The 22,797-nt window shown below is 40.1% G+C and overlaps 1 protein-coding gene across 11 annotated transcripts in view; it reads right to left on the minus strand.

Annotated features, from left to right (window-relative positions):
• Nucleotides 1–22,797, minus strand: part of LOC112650226 (glycosyltransferase 6 domain-containing protein 1-like) — a 49,765-nt gene continuing 26,968 nt past the window's right edge. For 2 of the 11 annotated variants that reach the window (XM_049116449.1, XM_049116447.1), the window contains 3 exons: nt 9,957–10,004; nt 1,301–1,435; nt 1–870 (listed from right to left, as the gene is read on the minus strand). In XM_049116449.1, coding sequence (XP_048972406.1) covers nt 204–870; nt 1,301–1,435; nt 9,957–10,004 — 850 coding nt within the window. In that variant the 3' untranslated portion in view covers nt 1–203. Of the gene's footprint in view, nt 871–1,300; nt 1,436–1,531; nt 2,495–6,288; nt 6,418–9,956; nt 10,005–13,483; nt 13,520–14,710; nt 14,791–16,058; nt 16,271–16,511; nt 16,655–22,797 lie in introns of those variants that run through there. The other 9 variants (XM_049116453.1, XM_049116445.1, XM_025432970.3 and 6 more) reach the window with 9 other exon arrangements.

Consider the following 22,797-nt stretch of genomic DNA (forward strand, 5'->3'; position numbering starts at 1 on the left):
TTAACATTAAATCAATATTCATTTATTCTTAATCCACTTTAGGTAGATTTAGATGGTTTAAAATTGCAAGGAGAAAAACAATTTATTTGGAAGATTGCACATTTTTGTAAGTTTCTAGAACACAGAAACATTTAATAAGTTTTATATTTGAGGAATTATTGTGATGATTCACTTATTAATCCATAAATCTAATAATATAAGCATCAAATACTTGTTGACTGCCATGCTATCTTCACACGTTTAATTTGTGGGGGAGTTCTAAAATTTAGATCCCAATTGTATTCTGGTGATAACAACTTAGTGGGTTTATTGATAAACAAATATTTGTTTAGGTAACATTCATATGTGCTCTGAAGTCCTCTTCTGGTGTCGTTTTGAATTCCTTTTATATATTCTTCAGTGAAGGCTAAAACCTCACCGGGTGTGCCACCAAAAATTGCACTATGGTAATAGAAATCTCCCTCTCCAGGAGGGATGAAAGCTGCTGATTTAGATCTTCTCTCATAAGGGAAATTTTTGGCATGTCCAAAATACCACCATGCGTGGAGTTGGGCTACAGACTTGCCCAGGTTTTCCACCCCAAAGTCATTCTTGAAGATCTGGTTTACAGACATACTGAAGAGAAAGTCAACTTCATACTGGATGTGTTCTAGGATGTATACATTGAAGTTCCTCATGTATATGTAATTTAAGTCCTTCCACGTATGTTGTTTGAATATAATACATAGTTTAAGTGTTCGCAGGGGGCCTAACTTTATGGGAGGTAGTTTGGAGAAGTCATCCATCAAGATGTAAAAGATAACACTGTAGCCTTTCATGAAGTGTTTATTAGCAGAGTGGATGAACTGTTGCAGGTACTGATCTACAAACCTGTGAAACACGGAAAACAAAACACTTATTTTGCTAAAACCCATCAGGAGAACACACGTCATTTAAGCATGCTGTCTAACACGTTTTTGTTGCTAAAGAACTACCAATAGGCAGGAGCAGAGAAGTTGGGTCTAGAGGCTTAACTGTGTTGGTTAGTGAAAAAGGAGGTAGTAAGCCTGGGGGCCTGAGAAGAGCCATAAAGTTGGTTGAGAAGAAAGGAAAAGAGATCTAAGTGGATAGTAATAAAGAGGGGCCTAAGTCGTGTAAAGGACTTGGCCGTGGCTAGAGAAAATAACCGATACACGTGATTATGCAATCTGCCGGAAATCATGATTAGGATTAATTATGAGGAACTCTTTCGATGTCGAGTTCTTGGGCGCTCATCTGTGTTTTTCCAAAATATAAAAGGATGAATGTCAGTAGCACCTACTTTCCCATAGCAAACACAGCCAAGCCTATGGTGATGTTCAGCCTCTTGTAGTAGTTCTCTAGGACTTGTCTATTGTAAGTTCCTTCCCATATGATCGGTGCAAACCAGTCAGTTGTTTTTACATCAGGACGTTTTCTGTTGAACAAAAAGAAACAAATTAGGCAGGTACCACTTTATCACGACAGCAGAAGTCGTGGGCCAAGTGATAATCGCTAAGGATAAGGTGCTCACCCTGTGCCAGGCACGGTGAGGAAATGCTTTGCAGCGTTCATTTAACCCTCGCAGTGGCCTACAGTCTGAGCACCACCATAGCCCTGTGTTTCTTATGAGGAGATGCGAGTGCAGATTGGTCGAGTCAGTGACACGGCTAACAAAGGGCAGAGTCCAGATCCAAGGCCAACCAGCTGGCCTTCCCAGTCTGGGCTTCGGTCGGTCCACCGAGACTGCCTTTTGAGCCCAGGGATGTTGTTCTCTTGAGCTCTGACTGTCATTATTGCCTAGAGCAGCACCACTGCCTGCACGTGTCCTCCTCCCTCTTCTCCTGGGAGACCTACACTGCCTTCTTCTCACCCTTCCTGCTGCTCTACAAGCCCAGCAGTGCGACCTGGAAGGGAGTAAGATTAGTCCAAAACAGGAGGCTAGTATTAGGTTTGCTCCTAATAATAACAAAATAATGCAGAGGCGGCAGTGTTAGTGATAATAAACAAATAAAAAACACAGCAAGCAAACAAAAGTAATAATAACAGTTCAGCTGGAGGCAGAGCAATAAACTGTTAAACCAAATTAACACCTTCAGTTTGGAAGGAATTGAATACAAAATAAGAAGCCATTTGGCTTTTGGTGATTACAGGTTTTATTTACAAATCCAGACCCAGACAAGATTCGGCAACCCTTAATACTACATTAATAATAATAAAAAAATTCTTTAGGGACTTTTTTTTAAAACTTCCACATTTATTTGTTGTACATTTATTTTTAAACCTTTCTTGTAGTTGATAATTACACACTTCTTTTTGACTCCATCAAATCTCAAACTCCACCTAAATACTGGCCAGATGTGCCCTCATCACAGTGACATAGGCACATCACAGATGCAAATCGGTATCGATTTGAGAAGACAAAAACATTTGAAGATTATCCCTCTTTCTTCATTAGATCAAAGATTCGCTGGTAGAACAAAAAGAACTTCTGAAAGCACAAGGCAGTCAGAAACTTACGCTTAAAAGTTGTTTGATGAGAGAAGAGGAGGGAGCAGGAGACCCGTAGGAGTCAGAGATTCCTGTTGCAAGTGTGGGGGCGGCTGCAGCCGAGGGCACTGTGTGCGGGAGGTGCTGGGCCAGCAGGCGGACGAGCTGGTCCGTCCCCTGAGGCAGACAGGCCTTGCCCAGTCTCCACTGTGGCTGCCTCACTGTCTCCGTGTAAGGTGGCCCAGCTACTTGGGGTCCAGTGGGGTTTACACGTGGGCCCAGTGATGTGGACATCCCCTTGCTAAAACTGAGCTCTAGCCGGTGCTGAGCACCCAACTTGCCAACTACAGTGGCCGTCAGAGCCCACGGGTGACACCGTCTCCCACGGGGACCAGCCAACCAAATGATGGTGGGTTGATACATTAGACTTTGAAGAAAAGGACAAAACTCTTCCCTCCGGGGAATGTTTTATGTTCTGGGTAGAAATTTGCTTTTCCTGCCTACAAATCTGTCAGCTTTGTTGACTTGCAGAATATTTTTCCCCCAGAATATCTTATTAACTGCCATTGAGTCGCACGTAACATTGCCTCCTTCCAAGGTACTCATTTCATGGTGAACGTGGTGCAGCAGTTGACCTGCTGCCATGAAGTTCTCTGGCCCGACCGTGTGCCGCGCTGTCTGGAGGCAGCTGACCTTGGTGGAAAGTGGAATAGCCAGGAAAAGTCTCCATTTCAGTCTCAGTTCTGAGATGAATTCCCTGAGAAGGTGGAGAAACGGTTCTGTAGTCGTACGCCCTTGACGCTGTGAATCAGGGAGCAACGCGACACACCGTTTCTTCCAAAGCTAAAATGCGCAGTTCATAGAACAAGGTGGATGTTGGGATGTTCCTGCTCACAGGTATGTCTAATGATTCACTTATGGAATGTTCACTTGCCATCGTTGTGCCTTGGGTTCATCACGTTTAGTGCTCTCAGTTCCCCCGGGAGGAGTCTTTCCTCTAGTAAACAAGTCCTGGTCCTGCTAACCTGATAGCAGGTCACACTGTGGCTCCCCGTGCTGCTGGGCCAACAGGCAGGAAACGGCATTGCCGCGCGGACTGGTATGACTGGTCTCCTGCCCAGGAAGATACAGTGACGGCGAGGAGGGCTTCATATCCAGCGCAGGAGACTCGGGGTTGCCCCTGCTCCTCTCATTTCCAGTAATAATGATCAGTGAGAAATTGTGGCAACTTCCTAAGGTCAGACCACCAAGGGAATCAGAGTCTTCAGGACTGGAGCTTTGAGTCACCCTATCAGATGGAAACTCTGGCCTTCAAAGGGGTTTGCAGAGGATAAAGAGACTATAGGGCGATGATTATTAGCTACCTCCTTTTATTGCCAACCACCTGTACAGCTACAGGAGTGGGACAGGCAGCTGTGATTTGCTGTGTTAATTATTTGCCCCCTTCACCACCTTGTAGAAGGGTGCTAGACAACGCAAGTATTACAGTTTAGGTTGGGAATATGGCTGGATCACCATCCTCTTGATGATACCCCCTGATTGATGTGACTTTTTATTTCCCCTGTTTGGGGAACATGAGCTTCTCCATCTAAATCAAATTTGAGAAATGATGCTTAGTTGCAAAAAGGATGGATTGTATCAGTTATTCTCCGTTTACCATTCCACTCTCCACCCTCAGCCCGCCTCTACCTGGCCTGCCCTGGAAGCAGACTGATCACCCCAAGTTCCCTGCCCTCCGACTTGCAAGTGGGTTCCACCAACATAAAGGTTGGGGGCAGGAAAAGAGGCTGCCTGTTTTCTTCTCTCCCAGCTTTGTTGAGATCTCGACACTGGCTGTGTCCACATACAACCACCGCTTCTGCTGGCCAGCCCTTTCCTGGTTCCAGAAATCCCTGGTCTCCAGGAACACTGTCTCTCCCCTCGTCCCTTTAGGCGGACGATGGTCACAGCTTCTTGCTGTTGCAAGCTTCTGGATGCCTCCATATCATTTGCTGGGTCTCTTAACCTTGTTCAAATCTCTGCCAACCATCCCTTCACTAAAGTTACTTCATCTCAGTTGAGTTGTTTCCCTCATACCCGGATAGATTCCGTAACTGAGAAGCTTAGAAAATGCTTCATGAGACCTGAGCAGATGGTCCTCAGCAGGATACAAAGTGACCTACCGACAAAGTATATTGTTAACAATGGAAATTTGCAGAAGGAAGGCACAGATGAGGGTGCTGAAGTGTCATAGTCTATAGAGTATCCCAGGGGTAAGGTAGAAAGAAGCGTGATAATGAAGGAGGGAAATTCTATACATGGCCTAAGACAGGCACATTCTTAATAGAGAGAGAGTAGGTGCTAAGATGAATTAGAAGTGACTTCAGCGCTAGAAGCTATTTCTAAGATTTGATGAGATGAGACCGTGATCATGATCATGAGGTGTGATCGTGTCCCTTTGACATGGGAGGTATAATTTGTTCAAAAAGTAGTTCTGGAGAGACAGGGTGGGGACTCTTCCTGTAAGTCAAGGTTATACTGATGTGTATCTAATTTTAGGAAACCGAACACAAGTATAAAAAGTATAAGAAGCAGAAGTGATGTCCTAGAGATTAAATATACCCTGAGAGGGTAGATCACGGTGGCAGCAGAGAATTTCCCGGGGCTGTAGCTCATCTGCACTCCTGCCCCTTGGCGAGTTTCCCACCTCCCTCCTTCATGGTCAGATCGTAGGGTCAGCGGCCAGTTCGTGACCTTTTCTTCCTGCCGTATTGGTAGAATTCTAGCCATAATATGTGTGCGATATGCACATATGCTGAAATACATGCATATATCCCAGCTTTTAAAATCTTATTTATTTTAGGGCAGCCTGGGGGAGCTCAGCTGTTTAGCACCTGCCTTCGGCCCAGGGGTCCTGGGATCAAGTCCACGTGGGGCTCCCTGCATGGGGCCTGCTTCTCCCTCTGCCTGTGTCTCTGCCTCTCTCTGGGTCTCTCATGAATAAATAAATAAAATCTTTTTTAAAAAATCTGGTTTATTTTATAATGAGATAATGCATCCTTTTCTACACCTTGCCTTTCTACTCAGCACAAGTTTGTGGAAATCCTTCCGGGCTATCGGGGCTAGTTCTTATTCACTCTGTGTAAAAGCCGCACAATATTCCAAGCTATGGACAGTTATTTAGCCATTTCCTTATGAATAGATTTTCATTTTACTTCTGTGATTTCTGTCATTATGAAAAATGATGCAACAGACCTTGATCTTACGTCTTTAGGTGTTGTTGCTGTTACTTTTACTGGCTGGACCCAGGAGGAGGATTGCTGTATACACATGTTCATTTTTAATAGTTGTTACCTGGAGCTCCTGGGTGGCTCAGTCGGTTAAGTGCCCTACTCTTGGTTTCAGCTCAGGTTGTGATGTGATGGTTCATGAGATTGAGCCCCCTTGGGGCTGTGTGCTCCGGGGTGTCTGCTTGAAGATTCTTTCCATCTGCTTCTCCCCTGCCCCCCACTCACTCACACTCTCTCAAATAAATAAATCTTTAAAAAAAAGAATTATCCACACACACAAAAAGAATTATCCACTTACTTTTTTAAAGGCTAGGCTGCAATATTTCACTGTCCTACCAGCATTTACCCATTACTATTAGGTTATTACTTTAAAAAGATTTCAGTTTGATGGGTATAAGTAATAGCTCATTATTACACTACTTTACATTTCTCTGAATTTGAGTATCTTTTCATATACTTACGGGTGATCTCTAATCTGCTCTAATGTAAGTTTTATATATATATATATATATATATATATACACATACATACATATATTTTAGAGAGAGCATGAGCAGAGGTGGGGGCAGGTAGGAAGAGGGGAGGAATCTCAAGCAGGCTCCACTCTCAGCACAGATCCGTGTGGGGCTTCATCTCACAATGCTGAGATCATGACCTGAGCTGAAATCAAGAGTCACATGTTTAACTGACTGAGCCACCCAGACACCCCAAGTTTCATATTTTTCCAGTTGAATTACTTATTTTTTCTCAGTTCATAAAAATTCCTTATATTTAGATAATTACTCTATTACCCGTATTACAAATCATTTTTCCCAGATTTTTTGTCTATTAAATTTTTGTTTTAAACCAAATAAAAGTAAAAAAATTTTATATAGTGAAATATATCTTTTTAAATAGTAGATTTCAAGCATTAATTCAGAAGATTTCCTTCCTACCTAGACTTTACATGTCGTCATACTGATTTTCTAACAAAAAATTTTATCACTTTACTTTTTACAATTAAGTCTATAATCCATCAGGATTTTTTTAATTCATGAGAGACATAGACAGAGAGAGGCAGAGACAGAGGGAGAAGCAGGCTCCCTGCAGGGAGCCCGATGTGAGACTCGATCCCGGAACCCAGATCACGCCCTAAGCGTGAGGCAGACGCTCAACTGCTGAGCCACCCAGGTGTCCCTCCATCAGGAATTTATCCTTATTTATGCCATAAGATTAAGGTCCCATTCCCCACCACCTACTTAGACTGCCACTAGTATCTGTATAATTTATGAAATACTCCATCCTTTCCTTACTGATTTTTTTTTGACAGTTAAGTACCAAGATCTTTATTCTCAGACCTGATGTTCCATCTGTGACTACAGATGACATGTCACTATTTTGAGAACATCTCCACTCTTGGCAAGTCTTCAGCCACAAGGTTACACCTAATTCTCATCATAACAAGATAAATTAATCAGACTGAAAGAGGATTAAGGAGATACACTGAAGATAAAAGCAAAGGAGAACATTTTACAAGCTTAGCATCCCAGATGCCCTACAGGTTAAGTTTCAGATTTACAAGAGTGGCGACAGAACCATATAATTTCAGTGAAAATAAATGTAAGTTAGATCTTTTTTAAAAAGCGGAAAGGGGTTTAGAAATACTAGGTCAGGCAAGCACGCAAACTTCAGAATATTAAAAAATGCAAGGTCTGGTTGTCCAAACAAATATATCCCTCAGGAGAAGAACTGATTTTAAAATACAATTTTTTGTTATATATCAACTTTGATACATACTCTACTACTCCTCTGATCTATCCCATGTTGATTTGATCACAAGGATGCTAAAATATGTTTGGATATTTAAGACAAAATCCTCTTAAATTTTTTATTTTTCACACTTTTATCAGCTGTTCTGAGATATTTATTCTTTTGTATGTACTTTAAGCTTATAGTTTTTTCTACTTAAGAAGAACCAAAATGAACTTCTTCTCTGATATCTCAATATTGAAGAGGTAATTTCATTTTAAACTAAAAGCCAAAGTGATGCTTCATAATAAGGCACAATGCCTTCTACCAGTACTATTACATTGTTATGAAGTGCTATCATTTCAGTTAAACAAAGGGTCTCATGTATTTATTTATTTTACAAAGACTGAACCTCTACTATGTCTAGGCTTTTTTTTTTTTCTAGGCACATTCTCATGGGAGAGGTGGATAATAAATGAATAAGCAAGCAAATATACATTATGTCAAATGTTGATGAGAGCAATGGAAAAAAAATCTGGGTACGGGAGAAAGGGAATGGGTGTGCTGATGTGTATGGAGTGATTAGAGATGGCTTCACTGATAAAAAACATTTGAGTAGAGTCCTGAGGGAAGTGAAAGAATGAGCCGTTTCGCTGTTTGGAGGATGAATGGTCCAGGCAGAAAAACCTCAGGTGCAAAGATCCCCATGTGAGAGCATGCTTGATGTATCCAAAGAACAACAAGGAGCCAGCATATTTGGAGTGGAGAGAGGGAAACAGTAGTTGAAGGTGAGGTCAGAGGTGGATGTTGGGCAGCTATTTTATCTATAATTTTTTGTATTTTAAACTCTTTGAACTCTTTGGAAAGGTCTTTTACAAGAGTGTTACTTCTTAATGATCATAATAACACAAACCTAGAAACAGTTCAAGTGCCCACTAATAAGACAATGGATGAACAAACTGTGGTATATTTCTATAGTCAACTATTGTGCAGCCATCAAAATGAATGACAGTAATATGCAATTTGGATGAATCTTAGCAATCTAATATTAAGGATCAGAATAAGTCCCTGGTGATTACACACAGCATTATATCTTTAGAAAGTTACCAATAACTAAAATTTAAAAATGTATTTTTTTCCAGAATACAGTCAGAAGACCTACATTTATATTAAAAACAGAGAAAGCAAGGGGATGATAAAGCAGGATTCAGGATGCAGGTTGGTTCAAGGCGGAGGGTGAGGAGACTGAATGGGGTTACTGGAAAAGGCAGAGCTGGATGTTAAAGTTATTGAATGTTGAAGTTCTTGTTTCATTGAAAATAAGAAAAAAAAGTAAGCAAGCAAGAAGGCACACGAATAATGTGGGCAGATCTTGCATAACAATGATGAGAGTGAGTCATGAAGCAAAGATTATTATTTAATTCTATGCACTTGAGGCTATTTTAAAAACATAAATATGAAAAAAGAATTCACAGAATATGAAATACAAACACAGAACACATATATAAAAGATGACCAAATTCAATAATATTTACAGAAATGCAAATTGAATTGAGATGTTTTAACTAACAGTTTTGCCAATAACAGAATGTTTAGGGGATCCCTGGGTGGAGCAGCGGTTTGGCGCCTGCCTTTGGCCCACGGGCTATCCTGGAGACCCGGGATCGAATCCCAAGTCGGGCTCCTGGTGCATGGAGCCTGCTTCTCCCTCTGCCTATGTCTCTGCCTGTCTCTCTCTCTCTCTCTGTGACTATCATAAATAAAAATTAAAAAAAAAAAAAACCAAAATGTTTAATACTACTAGAATAGAATGTAAATTTATAAAACAAAATATTTTTACAGTTATCCACTGTGGACTAGAAAATTAATGGAATAATTATTAAAAGGCAACTTAGCAACCCGAATAAAAATGTAAAATGTCTACATCTCTTAAACTAATGATGTTACAGTAAGTATTCATCATACAGATAAAAGGGTACAAAAATACGTGTACGAGAATGTTCATCAAAGCAGGACTTATAATAGCTCTCAAATTGCAGATGATTCAAAACCAACGGGGAATTGGCTATATAAATTATGGTATATAGCCATAAAATAGAATATTTGATAGCCATTATAAAGAATGAGACTCTCCCCCGAGTGTTAATGCCAAAATCAAGAGGAGTCATTAATGGCATTTTCAGTCTGCTACTAAAAAGATTTTTTTTCTTTCCCCTAATAAAACCAAGAATGTTAAACTAGATAACAGTTTTCTTATTATGACCCTCAATTGCCTGATTCTTGGTAAATAGACATCAGGTTTATATATAAAAGCCTTAAAAATACAAACTCCTAAGGCCTGGAGGCTTCTAGGATAGGTACAATTTGATGATGGAAAAAAAAATCTTCCTCGTTTAAATTGAGTAGTCTATTATTATTTCATTATTATTATTATTATTATTATTATGTGTGTGTAGAATATTTTTTCTTACTTAGGATTAAACCAGTCTGAGAGCTGAGGTTCTTCTGCTTCATGATCCCTGGGTACAAAGAGAAAGTCAAGTTAAGAGTAATCCACTTATTTAGCAAGTAATTTCTGTGACCCTGTCATATGGCAGGCACTATTTGGTGCTGGTTCTATAACTATGAACATTTAGATGCCCTCAGGAAGCCAATCGACTAGCTAGAAAGACAGCAGTCAACGTACAATTACAGTACAGGAGTGTTAACTACTAATAGGGAAAAACACATCTCCAAGGGGAGCATATAAACAGTGCATCCAACCTAGATATGGGGTTAAGGGAAAGTACTTGGAGATGAAATATGTAAACTGGGTCTGGAAGGATAAGAGCTAGTTCAGGAAAGTTATGTAGGCAAGAAACAGTATGGGTCTTGAATGGGGGATATATTTTTTTAATTAACAGAGCAGGAAAAATAATGTGTATTTAGACAAAAATACAGATTTGTTTAATTCATTTATCATGTATTACTATGTGATAGATAATTATGTGTTAAAGGGGTTAGAGTAGGGATCTAGATGTTTATCTTTAATTTTCACTTAAAGATAGGAACCACCTAAAATCTTGTTTTACCTTTAAGTTATTTATTTAATTAACAAGTCTATGAAGGAATTTCACTTTCATAAACTGGGGATATTTTGTAAAATAAGAATAACTTTAAGTGACTAGTACTTCTAGAAAAATGGAAGAGATACTAATTTTCCCCATTCCCAACACTAAGTATAGCTAAAAACCTGGGAGATTACATATAAAACAAAAGAAGACTCTGATAGGAGATTAGAAGAAAGCAGATCAGGTTTTCTGGCACATATAGCCCAGATTGGGTGCCAGAGAAGCCAGCAATCCAGAGACGCATGGGCACAGACAAAAAAAAAAAAAAAAAAAAAAAAGAGCCCTGAATAAAGGCTGCTCTTGATAGCTAAGGGCCACCCACCAAGGCAGAGAACTTGTTTCCAGGCCAATACTATGGAAAAACCATGGCCCCATATCCATCTCTCCAGCAAAGGCCAAGTAGAGAGCCTAGATTTCTACCCTCACCAGACCATAAATGAAAATCCCCTCCCTCCCTCACTGGTGTGGAGTTAAAGGAGTTTAATGGGGGTACAACTGTCACCACTGCTCAGCAGTTGTAGCAGTCCCCCTGTGGTTGTGTCAGTAAAGACCACATGAGGGTCCCAAACTCTCATCCCTGCTCATTAGTAACAAGGAGCCCCTCCTCATTGGGTTTCAAGGGAGGCAGAGTCAAGAGTCAAAAGTTTCATCCCTCAAGTGACAGAAATGAGGTGGTGCCATTCTATTTCCCAGCTGCAGCAATGTTAGAGGATGCCTGTGAAAACAAAAGATTTAAATAAGACCCAGAGTTTTGTAATACCCCAAATTGTCCAAGTTTCAATGAAAACAAATCCCTTATCATACCACAAATCAGGAAGATCTCGATGTGATTGAGAAAGGATAATCTATAGATGCCATGATAACACAATTATAATTATCTGACAAGGAATTTGAAGCAGCTGCTTGTAAAAGTGCTTCAATGAGAAATTGCAAGCACTTGAAATGTGAAAAAATAGGAAGTCACAGCAAAGCAATAGAAAGTCTTATTAAAGATATGGAAGATGTAAAGAAGAACCAAATAGAAATTTTAGAACTTAAAATATAAAACTGGAATAAAAACTCAAGAAATAGGCTCAACAGCAGAATGGAGAGGATGGAGGAAAGAATCAGTGAACTTGAAGATAGAATAACAAATCACTCAACCTGAACCACAGAAAAAAACTGGGGGGTGGGGGGCGGGAGCGGGGAGGAAAAAAGAACAAGCCTCAGGGATATGTAGGACCAAAACAAAAGATCTAACATCCCAAAAGGAAAGAAAGAGGATGGGGCTGAAAAAGTATTAAAAATATGACTGAACATGCCCCCCAACATACAGATTCAAGAAGCTGAGTGAACCCCAAACAGGATAATCTTAAAAAATGCAAAGTAACATGACTAGCCAAATTTCTGAAAGCTAAAGGTGAAGAGAAAGCTAAACATGAAAATAATCTTTAAAACAGAAATGATTCACCTATAGGGGAAAATTAATTTGAATGAAAATGGATTTTTTTTTATTAGAAACTATGGACCCAAAAGGAAGTGGAACAATATTTTTCAGATGCTGTAAGAAAAGAGCTGTCATCCAAAATGTCCCCCAGTAGGGGCACCTGGTTGGAGCAGTCAATTAAGTGCCTGATTCTTGGTTTAGTCTTGGGTTGTGATCTCTGGGCCATGAGATTAAGCTCCGTGTCAGGCTCTGTGCTCAGCAGCGAGTCTACTTGAGATTGTTTCTCCCTCTCCCTTTGCTGCTCCCACTCATGCTCTCTCTCAAATAAGGAAATTAGTCTTTTTTTAAAAAACTCCCCCAATAGGTAGGTAATGGTTAAACAAACTTTGGCACATCCCTTCATGGGATACTACAGAGCAACAAAAAAGGAGTGATCTATTGAGATAAAAAGGTGGCTGGATCTCAAAAGCATTATCCTGGGTGAAAAAAAGCTCATTTCAATAGATCACATACTTCCATTTATAAAACATTCCCAAAGTGACAGAATTATAAAGATAAAAATAGGTTCGTGATACTAGGGGTTAGAAAAGGTTGAGGAGAGGAGGTTGGGAGTGAGTGTAATTGGTAGGTCAGATGAGGTCTTTGTGGTAATAGAATAGTTTTGTGTATTGATTGCTGTGGCAGTCTACAAACCTACACACATAAGATGGTGTATAATTATATACATATACTGTCCCCAGCATCAATTTCCCATTTTGATATTGCATGACAATTATGTAAGATTAACACTGGGGGAAATTGAGTGAAGGGTACATGTAACCTCATTACTGTCTTTGCAACTTCCTGTGAATCCATAATTACAAAATCAAATATTAAATAATAACTTTGAAAGTGCATCCAATTTGACATTTCAGAGGTGTTTTTAGCCAAAAATATTTTAATATAGGATTGCTCAATACTCATGCTTTTTCAAAATCTAATTTGTCCATGATTAACTTCATTAAAAATGGATAGTGACAAGTAGAGAACTTTTTTAAAAGCTTATTTTTTGGGGGGGGGAGTTGGTTTCATTAATTTCTTGGGTTCTACACAATGGTCATTGTAGAAAATATGGCGGACTACAAGGCCTATTAATCTACAGGAAAATATCATCTAGACAGAGATACTTAAACTATAGCAAATGCGAAAAAATCTGTCTGGTATAAGCAGGTGAGTGTGTTGAGGGAGCAAAATTTGGAGACCTGCACATACACATGTTCATGCAAACTCATATACGGGTACATGTACACGTGCCTCAAATATTTCCAAACTGATACTCAGGAAATTTGTCTATGGTTGTCTCTAGAGATTTCCGCCCAGTTTTCTGCTCCTTTTGACTGCCATCACCATTAGAACTCACTTGACTCCAGCCAGTTTGCCCTCAGTGCAGTTTGTAGACTACTTACAGAACAAAGATTCTTACCAGCAGAGATTTGTCTCCTGTAGATGGTTCTTTATTCTTTACATAAATGAAAAAAGATACTTTAGTGTTGAATTTGAACAAATGCCCATGCAAATGGGAATAACAAAAAATCTGGAATTTGAATCCATTCACTTACCCACTTGTTAGCCAAATAATTACTGAGTATCTACTATATGCCAGGCATAATGCTATGGTTCTGGATACATGGCATCCAGTTCTGACATGGCATTGCAGGTCTGGAATCCAGGCCTGCAACGAGCTGTGGTCTCCTAGTTCCTGATTGACTGAGTCCATTATCTTCAAAAAGATTATAATAATATTATTACAAGTGACAACGAGTCCTTTACACCCTGGGAGGTAACATCTAGAACATGATACCAAAGCCATCAGGTTCATTTCAAAAGACATCAACTCCCACAATATAGCTGATTTGCCAATAGCAGTCAGGAACATTGGTTTGCTTAAAGAGAATAAAGAGGAAGGCATGGAGGAGGGGAGAATTGGAATTTTTTTATGAGAGAATTCTAGCAGCTTAACAGATTCCCGGTACAGCTCTCTTTCTGTAGCGGGTTAGAGTCTTGTTCCTATCAGGTGGGACACTGTCATGACTTTAAGCTAAAATGTACCTAAAATAGTGCCCAACACTCTCTATGTTCTTATCTTGCCTTATTTCTTTCTTCATAGCTTCTTATATAAAATACAAAGCTCCTGACCTTATATTATATATTCCTTTGCTTATTATCCATCTTCTCCACCTAGAATATAAAGCTGCGTAAGAGCAGTCACTTTGGGTGGCAGTTTTACTCTTTTCCCAGCACCTAGCACAGGACCTGGGGCCAAAAAGATGCTCAATAAATATTTGTTGAATGTTGAAAAATAAAAGAATATATTTATAATTTAAATAGTTCCTCAAAGAAGAGACAATCTCCAATTAATTTAGGGAGTGTATATTAACAATTTTTGGACAAAACTCTGCATTTCAGATCAACTCTGCCACTCATTAAAGATGGTGATTCAGGGATGCCTGGGGGGCTCAGCGGTTGAGCATCTGCCTTCGGCCCAGGGCGTGACCCCGGGGTCCTGGGTCCAGTCCCACATCGGGCTTCCCCCCAGGAAGCCTGCTTCTCCCTCTGCCTGCGTCTCTGCCTCTATCTCTCTGGGTCTCTCATGGATCAATAAATAAATTCTTTAAAAAAAGATGATGATTCATCAATCTTTTATATTTACCGGGAATGATACTTAATCAACATCAGCAATAAAGCAAATGAAGTTAATAACAGCATCTTCCATTTAGAATTCATTCTCCCCTAGGGAAAAAAAAAAAGAGGAGAAAAGGAGGGTTTTTTTTTTGGAAAGTAAGAAACAACTTCCTTGCCATCTTCTAATTAATCAGGGAATCAATTTACAGAAATTTGGCCACCAAAGTGTCTGATTTCTAATTCTAGAATGCTTGGCTTTAGGAAGAAGGCAGATTTAGGGAAACCACATATTTTGTTTGAAGTGCCTACAAAAATGTCAGGATGCTGACTGATACTTTTTAGATCAGATGCAGAATGTCTGTAAGATTCCTATTCCTTTATCAAAGTCCACTTTGAATGCCTAAAGGAAATGCAGTAAAACTCTCATTCTTTTTCACTTATGCTTTTGAGAAAAGAAAATGAGGTCCTTATGATGTTTTTATGCACTGGAATATATTCTTCCCTCAAAGTTGATTTTTATATATTTTTTCCTCACAAAGGTATTAAGACTAATAATTTATTCAAAGACTATAGGACTAGTAACCCTAAAAAAACACATGAGCTCTCTTAAAGGTATTTTCTTGTAAACAATGATATAAAATCTAAATTAAAGGCATTACACTCCAAAATAGAATATTTGGCTCCAGCCAATGCACTGAGCTTGCGCTGAAGGTGTTAGATAGGGTTTCTCTTTGCCTATGGGGTGCCTCGCTTGCTTAGTGGAGCATGTGACTCTTGAGCTTGGGGTCATCAGTTTGAGCCCAACATCGGGGGTAGAGTTTACTTAAGTAAGAAAAAGGATTTCTATTGACAAGCATAAATTGTTTTTCAGTAGGCATCATCCAAGAACAAGTCCTGCTTTTGGGTTATGTGTTGGAGTAAAATTAAGGCCTCTGATACTTACTTTTTTAACACTTATTTAATGAGCAAGATGCTTAGATCTGACCTTCCAACATGGTCGCCACTAGCAACAAGTGACTAGTAAGTGCTTGAAATAATGCTAGTCCAAACAGTGGAGTTTGAAGACTCATTATTGAAAACATAACGTAAGATATCTCATTAATGATTGTGTATATTGATGAAATTTTGAAATGAAATTTTGGATATGGTGGATTAAATAAAATATTTAAATGAATTTAATCTGTTTCTTCTTTTTACCTTTTTCGATATGGCTTCTAGAATGTTTAAAGTGTGGTTTGCATTATATTTCTATTGGACTGTTCTATAGACAATACCAGACTGGGAAGGCTTGAATTTGACACAATTTTAGTTCCAACAATTAGTTGGACAATTAGTTCTACAATTTAGTTCCAACAATGTGGAATTTTTAAATTCACCTTTTAAATTTAAAAATATTACAGGGGCATGGGTGGCTCTGTCAGTTAAGTGTCCAACTCTTAGTTTCGGCTCAGGTCATGATCTCAGGGTCCTGGGATCTAGCCTGATGTCATGCTCCGAGCTCAGCAGGGAGTCTTCTTGGGGATTCTCTCTCTCCCTCTCCTTCTGCTCCTCCTTCCGCTTGCACTCCCTTTCTTTCAAGTAAATAAATCTTAAAAAAACAAAAAAACAAAAAACAAAAAGAGTTATCCTATGTATGGGGTAAGAGTCCATCTATCAGATTATTTTCTGAGAGCGCGCCTTCAAAGATACTATTCTTAAGGACCTGTAATATGTTGAAGTGTCACCTATTTTGTACAATATACTTTTAAGGCCAAGGTCTGGGAATGACCCCTACCTGTGATTTTGCCAAATTGTCCACCTTTTATACAGTTTCTCCCTAAGAGCCTTACCTTTAGTTTTGGTGATGTAAAAAGAAGAAGTCCTAGGGTGTTTCCCAATCATTATATTTTTGAATCTGTATTTTAAAAATCAGATATTGTAAAATACTCTCCTTATGTTTGAATCTTTTGCTTGTGGTGATGTCACCAGACTCTTGATGATGAAAGCATTAGAAAGTCATAATGATACTGTCATAATGATACATGTGGTCGCAAGTTCTCCTTGCTGCCAGATGGTGGAACTTTGTCCCATTTGAAAAAGGTTTTTTTTTAAAATGGTTTGCTTTTAGCTTCCTTTGTTGTGCTTCCTTATCTTTCTTGATGACTGATTTTTACTTACAGAAATGTATTTTGAATGGTGTGCTGTGAGTGTATGTAGGTATCAATAAATGACAAAAAACATGAGCCCTCTTTTTCCTCATCCTCTTTTAGTCATTGTCCAACTATTCCAGGTAAAGCTAATTCCTTCTTACCCTTTCCAGGAATGTTTTATGAGTACTTTCTGATTGTCAAAGTAACACATTTTCATGTTACAAAATTTGTCAAGTGCATAAAACCACAAACAAGAAAATGATAATCAAATGTAATCACCCTCTTCTGAGATAATCACTCTTAATTTAAGATAGCGTGTACCTTTATTATATTATTCTTCTTTTAATTGAGTTCAATTTGCCAATGTACAGTCTAACACCCAGTGCTCATCCCATCAAGTGTCCTCCTCAGTGCCCATCGCCCAGTCACCCCATCCCCCCACGCGCCTCCCCTTCCACAACCCTGTGTTTGTTTCCCAGAGTCAGGAGTCTCTCATGGTTTGTCTCCCTCTCTAATTTTTCCCACTCAGTTCCTCTCCTTTCACTATTTCTTATATTCCCCGCATGAGTGAGACCATAAAATGTCTGTCCTTCTCCGATTGACTTACTTCACTCAGCATAATACCCTCCAGTTCCATCCACGTCGAAGCAAATGGTGGGTATTTGTTGTTTCTGATGGCTGAGTAATATTCCATTGTATACATAAACCACATCTTCTTTATCCATCATCTTTCGATGGACACCGAGGCTCTTTCCAGTTTGGCTATTGTGGACATTGCTGCTAGAAACATCGGGTGCAGGTGTCCCGGCGTTTCACTGCATCTGTATCTTTGGGGTAAATCCCCAGCAGTGCAATTGCTGGGTCATAGGGCAGATCCATTTTTAACTCTTTGAGGAACCTCCACACAGTTTTCCAGAGTGGCTGCACCAGTTCACATTCCCATCAACAGTGCAGGAGGGTTCCCCTTTCTCCTCATCCTCTCCAACATTTGTGGTTTCCTGCCTTGTTAATTTCCCCCATTCTCACTGGTGTGAGGTGGGATCTCATTGTGGTTTTGATTTGTATTTCCCTGATGGCAAGTGATGCGGAGCATTTCCTCATGTGCATACACATTGGCCATGTGTATACGTCTTCCTCTGTGAGATTTCTGTTCATGTCTTTTGCCCATTTCATGGTGGATTGTTTGTTTCTTTGCTGTTGAGTTTAATAAGTTCTTTATAGATCTTGGAAACTAGCCCTTTATCTGATACGTCATTTGCAAATATCTTCTCCCATCCTGTAGGTTGTCTTTGAGTTTTGTTGACTGTTTCTTTTGCTGTGCAGAAGCTTTTTAAAAATTTTTATTTCTTTTTGTTGCCTGATTGCTGAGGCTTGGACTTCTAGTACTATGTTGAGTAGCAGTGGTGAGAGTGGACATCCCTGTCATGTTCCTGATCTTAGGGGAAAGTCTCCCAGTGTTTCCCCATTGAGAATGGTATTTGCTGTGGGTTTTTTGTAGATGGCTTTTAAGATACTCTTCTTTTGAAATAGTTTTTCTTTTTGAAAAAGAAAGACACATACACAGTAAAAAAATTCAGAGGGGCACCTGGGTGGCTCAATCGGTTAAGAGTCTGCCTTCAGCTGAGGTCATAATCCCAGGGTCCTAGGATGAAGCCCTGCGTTGGGCTCCCGGCTCAGAGGGGAGTCTGCTTCTCCCTTCCCTTTTTTTTTTTTTAAAGATTTTATTATTCATGAGAGACACACAGAGGGAGGCAGAGGGAGAAGCAGGCTCCCTGCGGGGAGCCCAATACGGGACTCGATTCTGGGACCCCAGGATCATGCCCTGGGCTGGAAGGCAGACACTGAACCGCTGAGCCACCCAGGCGTCCCTGCTTCTCCTTTTCCTCACCCCCCCCCATTTGTGCTCTCTCTAGATCTCTCTTTCTCTCTCAAATAAGTAAATCAAATCTTTTAAAAAAAGAAAAAGCTGTTCATGATGGCTCATAGTAGTTTTCTTGGTTGTAGCCAAAAGGTGGAACCGACAAATGCTCATCAATAAGTGAATGGATGAACAAACTATGGCGTGTCCTTGTGATGGAATAGTACTTAGCACTGATATGTGCAACAACATAAATGAACCTTTAAATAACGATGTTGTGAAAGAGGTCAGACCAAAAAGGGGCACATACTGTGTAATTCTGTTTATATAAAATTCCTAAATATGCAAAACTGTTAAACTACAGAATGCATGTTTTTATGTTTTATATGCCCAGAAACCCAAACACCCTTCATTTATAGGGAATCTTAAATTCAGGAAGCAAGAGCATCCTTATGTTCACTGTGGAAGGTGCAATAGGCAGAAATTTCCTCTCCCTATCCTTTGCAGCTAAATGGTGAACCCACAACCTAAACTCCTGGCATTCTAATCAGATTCTCCTACCTGGGACTTTGAACCTTAAGGGGGTTCAATTTGAAATTATGTGTAACAGAGTCAAGGACCAACGTACGGAAGATATTTTAAAAGGTATGGAGATCAGCAGGGCGATAACGGGTGATGGGATCAGCCATTGGTATTCAGATTGTACCTGTGGCAGGATCTTATCTGTGTATTTCCCCCACAGGAAACACACAAATACCCACCATTTGCTTAGAGGTGGATGGACCTGGAGGGTATTATGCTGAGTGAACTAAGTCAATTGGAGCAGGACAAACATTATATGGTCTCATTCATTTGGGGAATATAAAAAATAGTGAAAGGGAATAAATGGGAAAGGAGAGAAAATGAGTGAAAATATCAGCGAGGATGACAGAACACGAGAGACTCCTAACTCTGGGAAACGAACAAGGGGTGGTGGAAGGGGAGGTGGGCGGGGGGTGGGGGTGAGTGGGTGATGGGCACTGAGGTGGGCACTGACGGGATGAGCACTGGGTGTTATTCTATATGTTGGCAAATTGAACACCAATAAAAAATAAATTTATAAAAAAAAGGAAATACACAATCTGCGTACTGTCCATTTGTATTTCCTTGTTTTAATTTTTAAAAAGGATTTTATTTATTCCTGAGAGACGGAGAGAGAGAGGCAGAGACACAGGCAGAGGGAGAAGCAGGCTCCATGCAGGGAGCCCAAAGTGGGACTGGATCCCGGGTCTCCAGGATCACTCCCTGGGTGGAAGGCAAACACTAAACCACTGAGCCACCCGGGGATCCCCTCCATTTATATTTCTTTTCCAGCAGTTACTTGCTAAGGATGGTGAACTGCTTCCTACTCTTCTGTAGTAAACATTGCTGTCACTCATCACTACTTTCTAACCCTTTTGCATTTAGCAAGGGCATGTGATCATTCCAGGCTGAGGCACCGAAGAGCCCCTGCGTGATTCTCCGGTATGTCTCTTCCCTTGACACTGTGACAAGAACTATCACAGATAGTGGACTCTCCATTGTTCTGGGTCTGCAGCTGGTAACTTGGAGCAGACTTCTGGCTCCAGCCCTCACTTGCATATGTAGGGTGAGTGAGAAACTTGTTTTTGTGTAAGGCTGCTAAGATTTGACGGGTCCATATTTTTGCCCAACATGCCATTTCACAAGTTCTTTCTCTGTCTGGATGAATCAGAATCAGTATCAATGCCCCAACAAATTCATGTTTGGGTGCCAGAGTGAGGGTTTGTAAGCACATACTTTTAGGGAAATAGGAGGAATCTAGAGTTGGTTTTCAGGCCTTGTTTGGGTCTAAAGTCAGTTTTTTAAAAACCACTTTAGTATTCAGAGATAGGGTTCTGGCACCCTGTGGAATATAGTAGTAAACATTGTCCCTGGGTTCCCATGACTTAGATGCACATCAAAGGCAAAGGCTTTGGGGCAAAATATATGATAATGATGACTCCTATGATACTTATGCACCAGGTACTGTGCTGTGCACATATACTAACGTACTTAACAAAATGAAGGACATAAAGAAATCAAGGACCAACAGGTAGGTGAAGTGGCTGTATCTAATGGCACTAGAGAGCTTAAAGAAAAAGCATAAAGCCAAAGTTAAAGTCCACTCTGTGACTGTAGTTCCCACCAGATAGCTGTGCCCTTTGTGGTAGCAATGGGTTCCAGCCCCAACAATGGCCCCGGCTCTCAACCTTTGGTGCCACCACCTCCTTCCTGTGCTGCTCTGGCTCTCGGGGTAGTCACAGCTTCTCAATTTCCTCACTGTCCCATCTGGCTCCTTAGCAGTCCTATCACCTGTGTAACCAGTTCTCAAATTAAAATCTCTCATTTGAAATACCCTGATTTTCCTGATTGGACCCTGACTGATAATATTTCCTAAGACTAGTAGGGCTCTGATAACAATTTTTGCTGTATAACAACCCACTCAACCCACTCAAACCTTAGTCAAGCAATGATGCATTATTTTTGCTCATGGGTCTAGAGGCTGATCTGGGTTGGGCCAGGCTTAGCTGATGTCAGAAGGGGGAGCGCGCAGTTGGTCAGTTGGTTGGGGGCTTGCTGGTCTGTATTCACATGTCTGTTGGAGAACATCAACTGGGGCAATGTAAAATGGGCGTGAACACAGAGAGGGGATACTAATATTTACATTTGCCAACTATATCTACCAAGGGCCCTAAGAAAGAGTCTCTCAAAGTGGGATTCTGGTTTTGGGTTGCTCATCTGCTTGTCTATCATATAGAATCCTGTCCTACTGTGGGTTACCAGAAATCTGTGGCATGTAGTGACATCATAACTATTTAAATTATTTTGTCATTATTATTGCTTGATAGGAAGTACGTTGAAGGGAAGACTTTAGGGCATCATAGGTACTGTACTCGCCATTGTGGCCATAACAAGTGCAAGGTCTTTGAGATGGGATTGCTGCTTCTGACTGTTCTAGAGAGTTTACAGAAACAAAACGTTAAGTCTAAAAATTGGAAATTTCAGCTCAAGGCTTGGGCCAGACCAAGATGGTTTCTTTGGAGCCTGTGCATGCATGTGTACATATGCACATGTAGCCATAAGGCACACATGTCTGAGGATAAGGCCGCAAATTGAATGATGTGATATACATAATTAGAATATAAACTTTACATAAAACTTCAAAAAGTGTCTTGTATTGGTGGGAATGCAGTGCAGCCACTCTGGAAAATGGTATGGATGTTCCTCGAGAAGTTAAAAATAGGGACGCCTGGGTGGCTCAGCGGTTGAGTTTCTGCCTTTGGCTCAGGGTGTGCCCCCATGGTCTTGAGATCGAGTCCCACATTGGGCTCCCTGCATGGAGTCTGCTCCTCCTTCTGCCTACATCTCTGTGTCTCTCATTAATAAATATATAAAATCTTAAAAAAAAAGAAGTTAAAAATAGAGCTACCCTACAACCCAGCAATTGCACTACTAGGTATTTACCCAAACGGTACAAAAATACTGATCCAAAGGGATACAGGCATCCTGATGCTTATAGCAGCATTATCGACAATAGCCAAATTATGGGAAAGAGCCCAGATGTCTATCAACTAATGAATGGATAAAGAAGAGGTGGTATATGTATACAGTGGGATATTACACAACCATCAAAAAGAATGGAATCTTGTCATGATGTGGATGGAGCTAGAGAGTATAATGCTAAGCAAAATTAAGTCAGAGAAAGACAAATAACATAAGATTTCACTCATGTGGAATTTAAAAAAGAAAACAGATAAACATAGAGGATAAAAAAAAAGAGGGTGGCAAACCAGAAAACAGACTCTTAACTATAGAGAACAAACAGGGTTACTGGAGGGAGGTGGGTGGAGGGATGGGGATTAAGGAGGGCACTTGTGATGAGCACTGGGTGTTGTATGTAAGTGACAAATCATTAGGTTCTACATCTGAAACGAATGTTACAGTGTATTGTTAACTAAATGGAATTTAAATACAAATGTGGGAAAAAAGTCTCATGTTAAAATTAGAGAATTTGGAAAGACTGGGACCCCTATATTTGGAACGAGAACATTTGGGTGGATTCAGAAGAATCTGAGAGCTTGTAATTCT

This window comes from Canis lupus, chromosome 11 (genome assembly GCF_003254725.2).
Source record: "Canis lupus dingo isolate Sandy chromosome 11, ASM325472v2, whole genome shotgun sequence".
NCBI classification, from domain to species: Eukaryota; Metazoa; Chordata; class Mammalia; order Carnivora; family Canidae; genus Canis; species Canis lupus.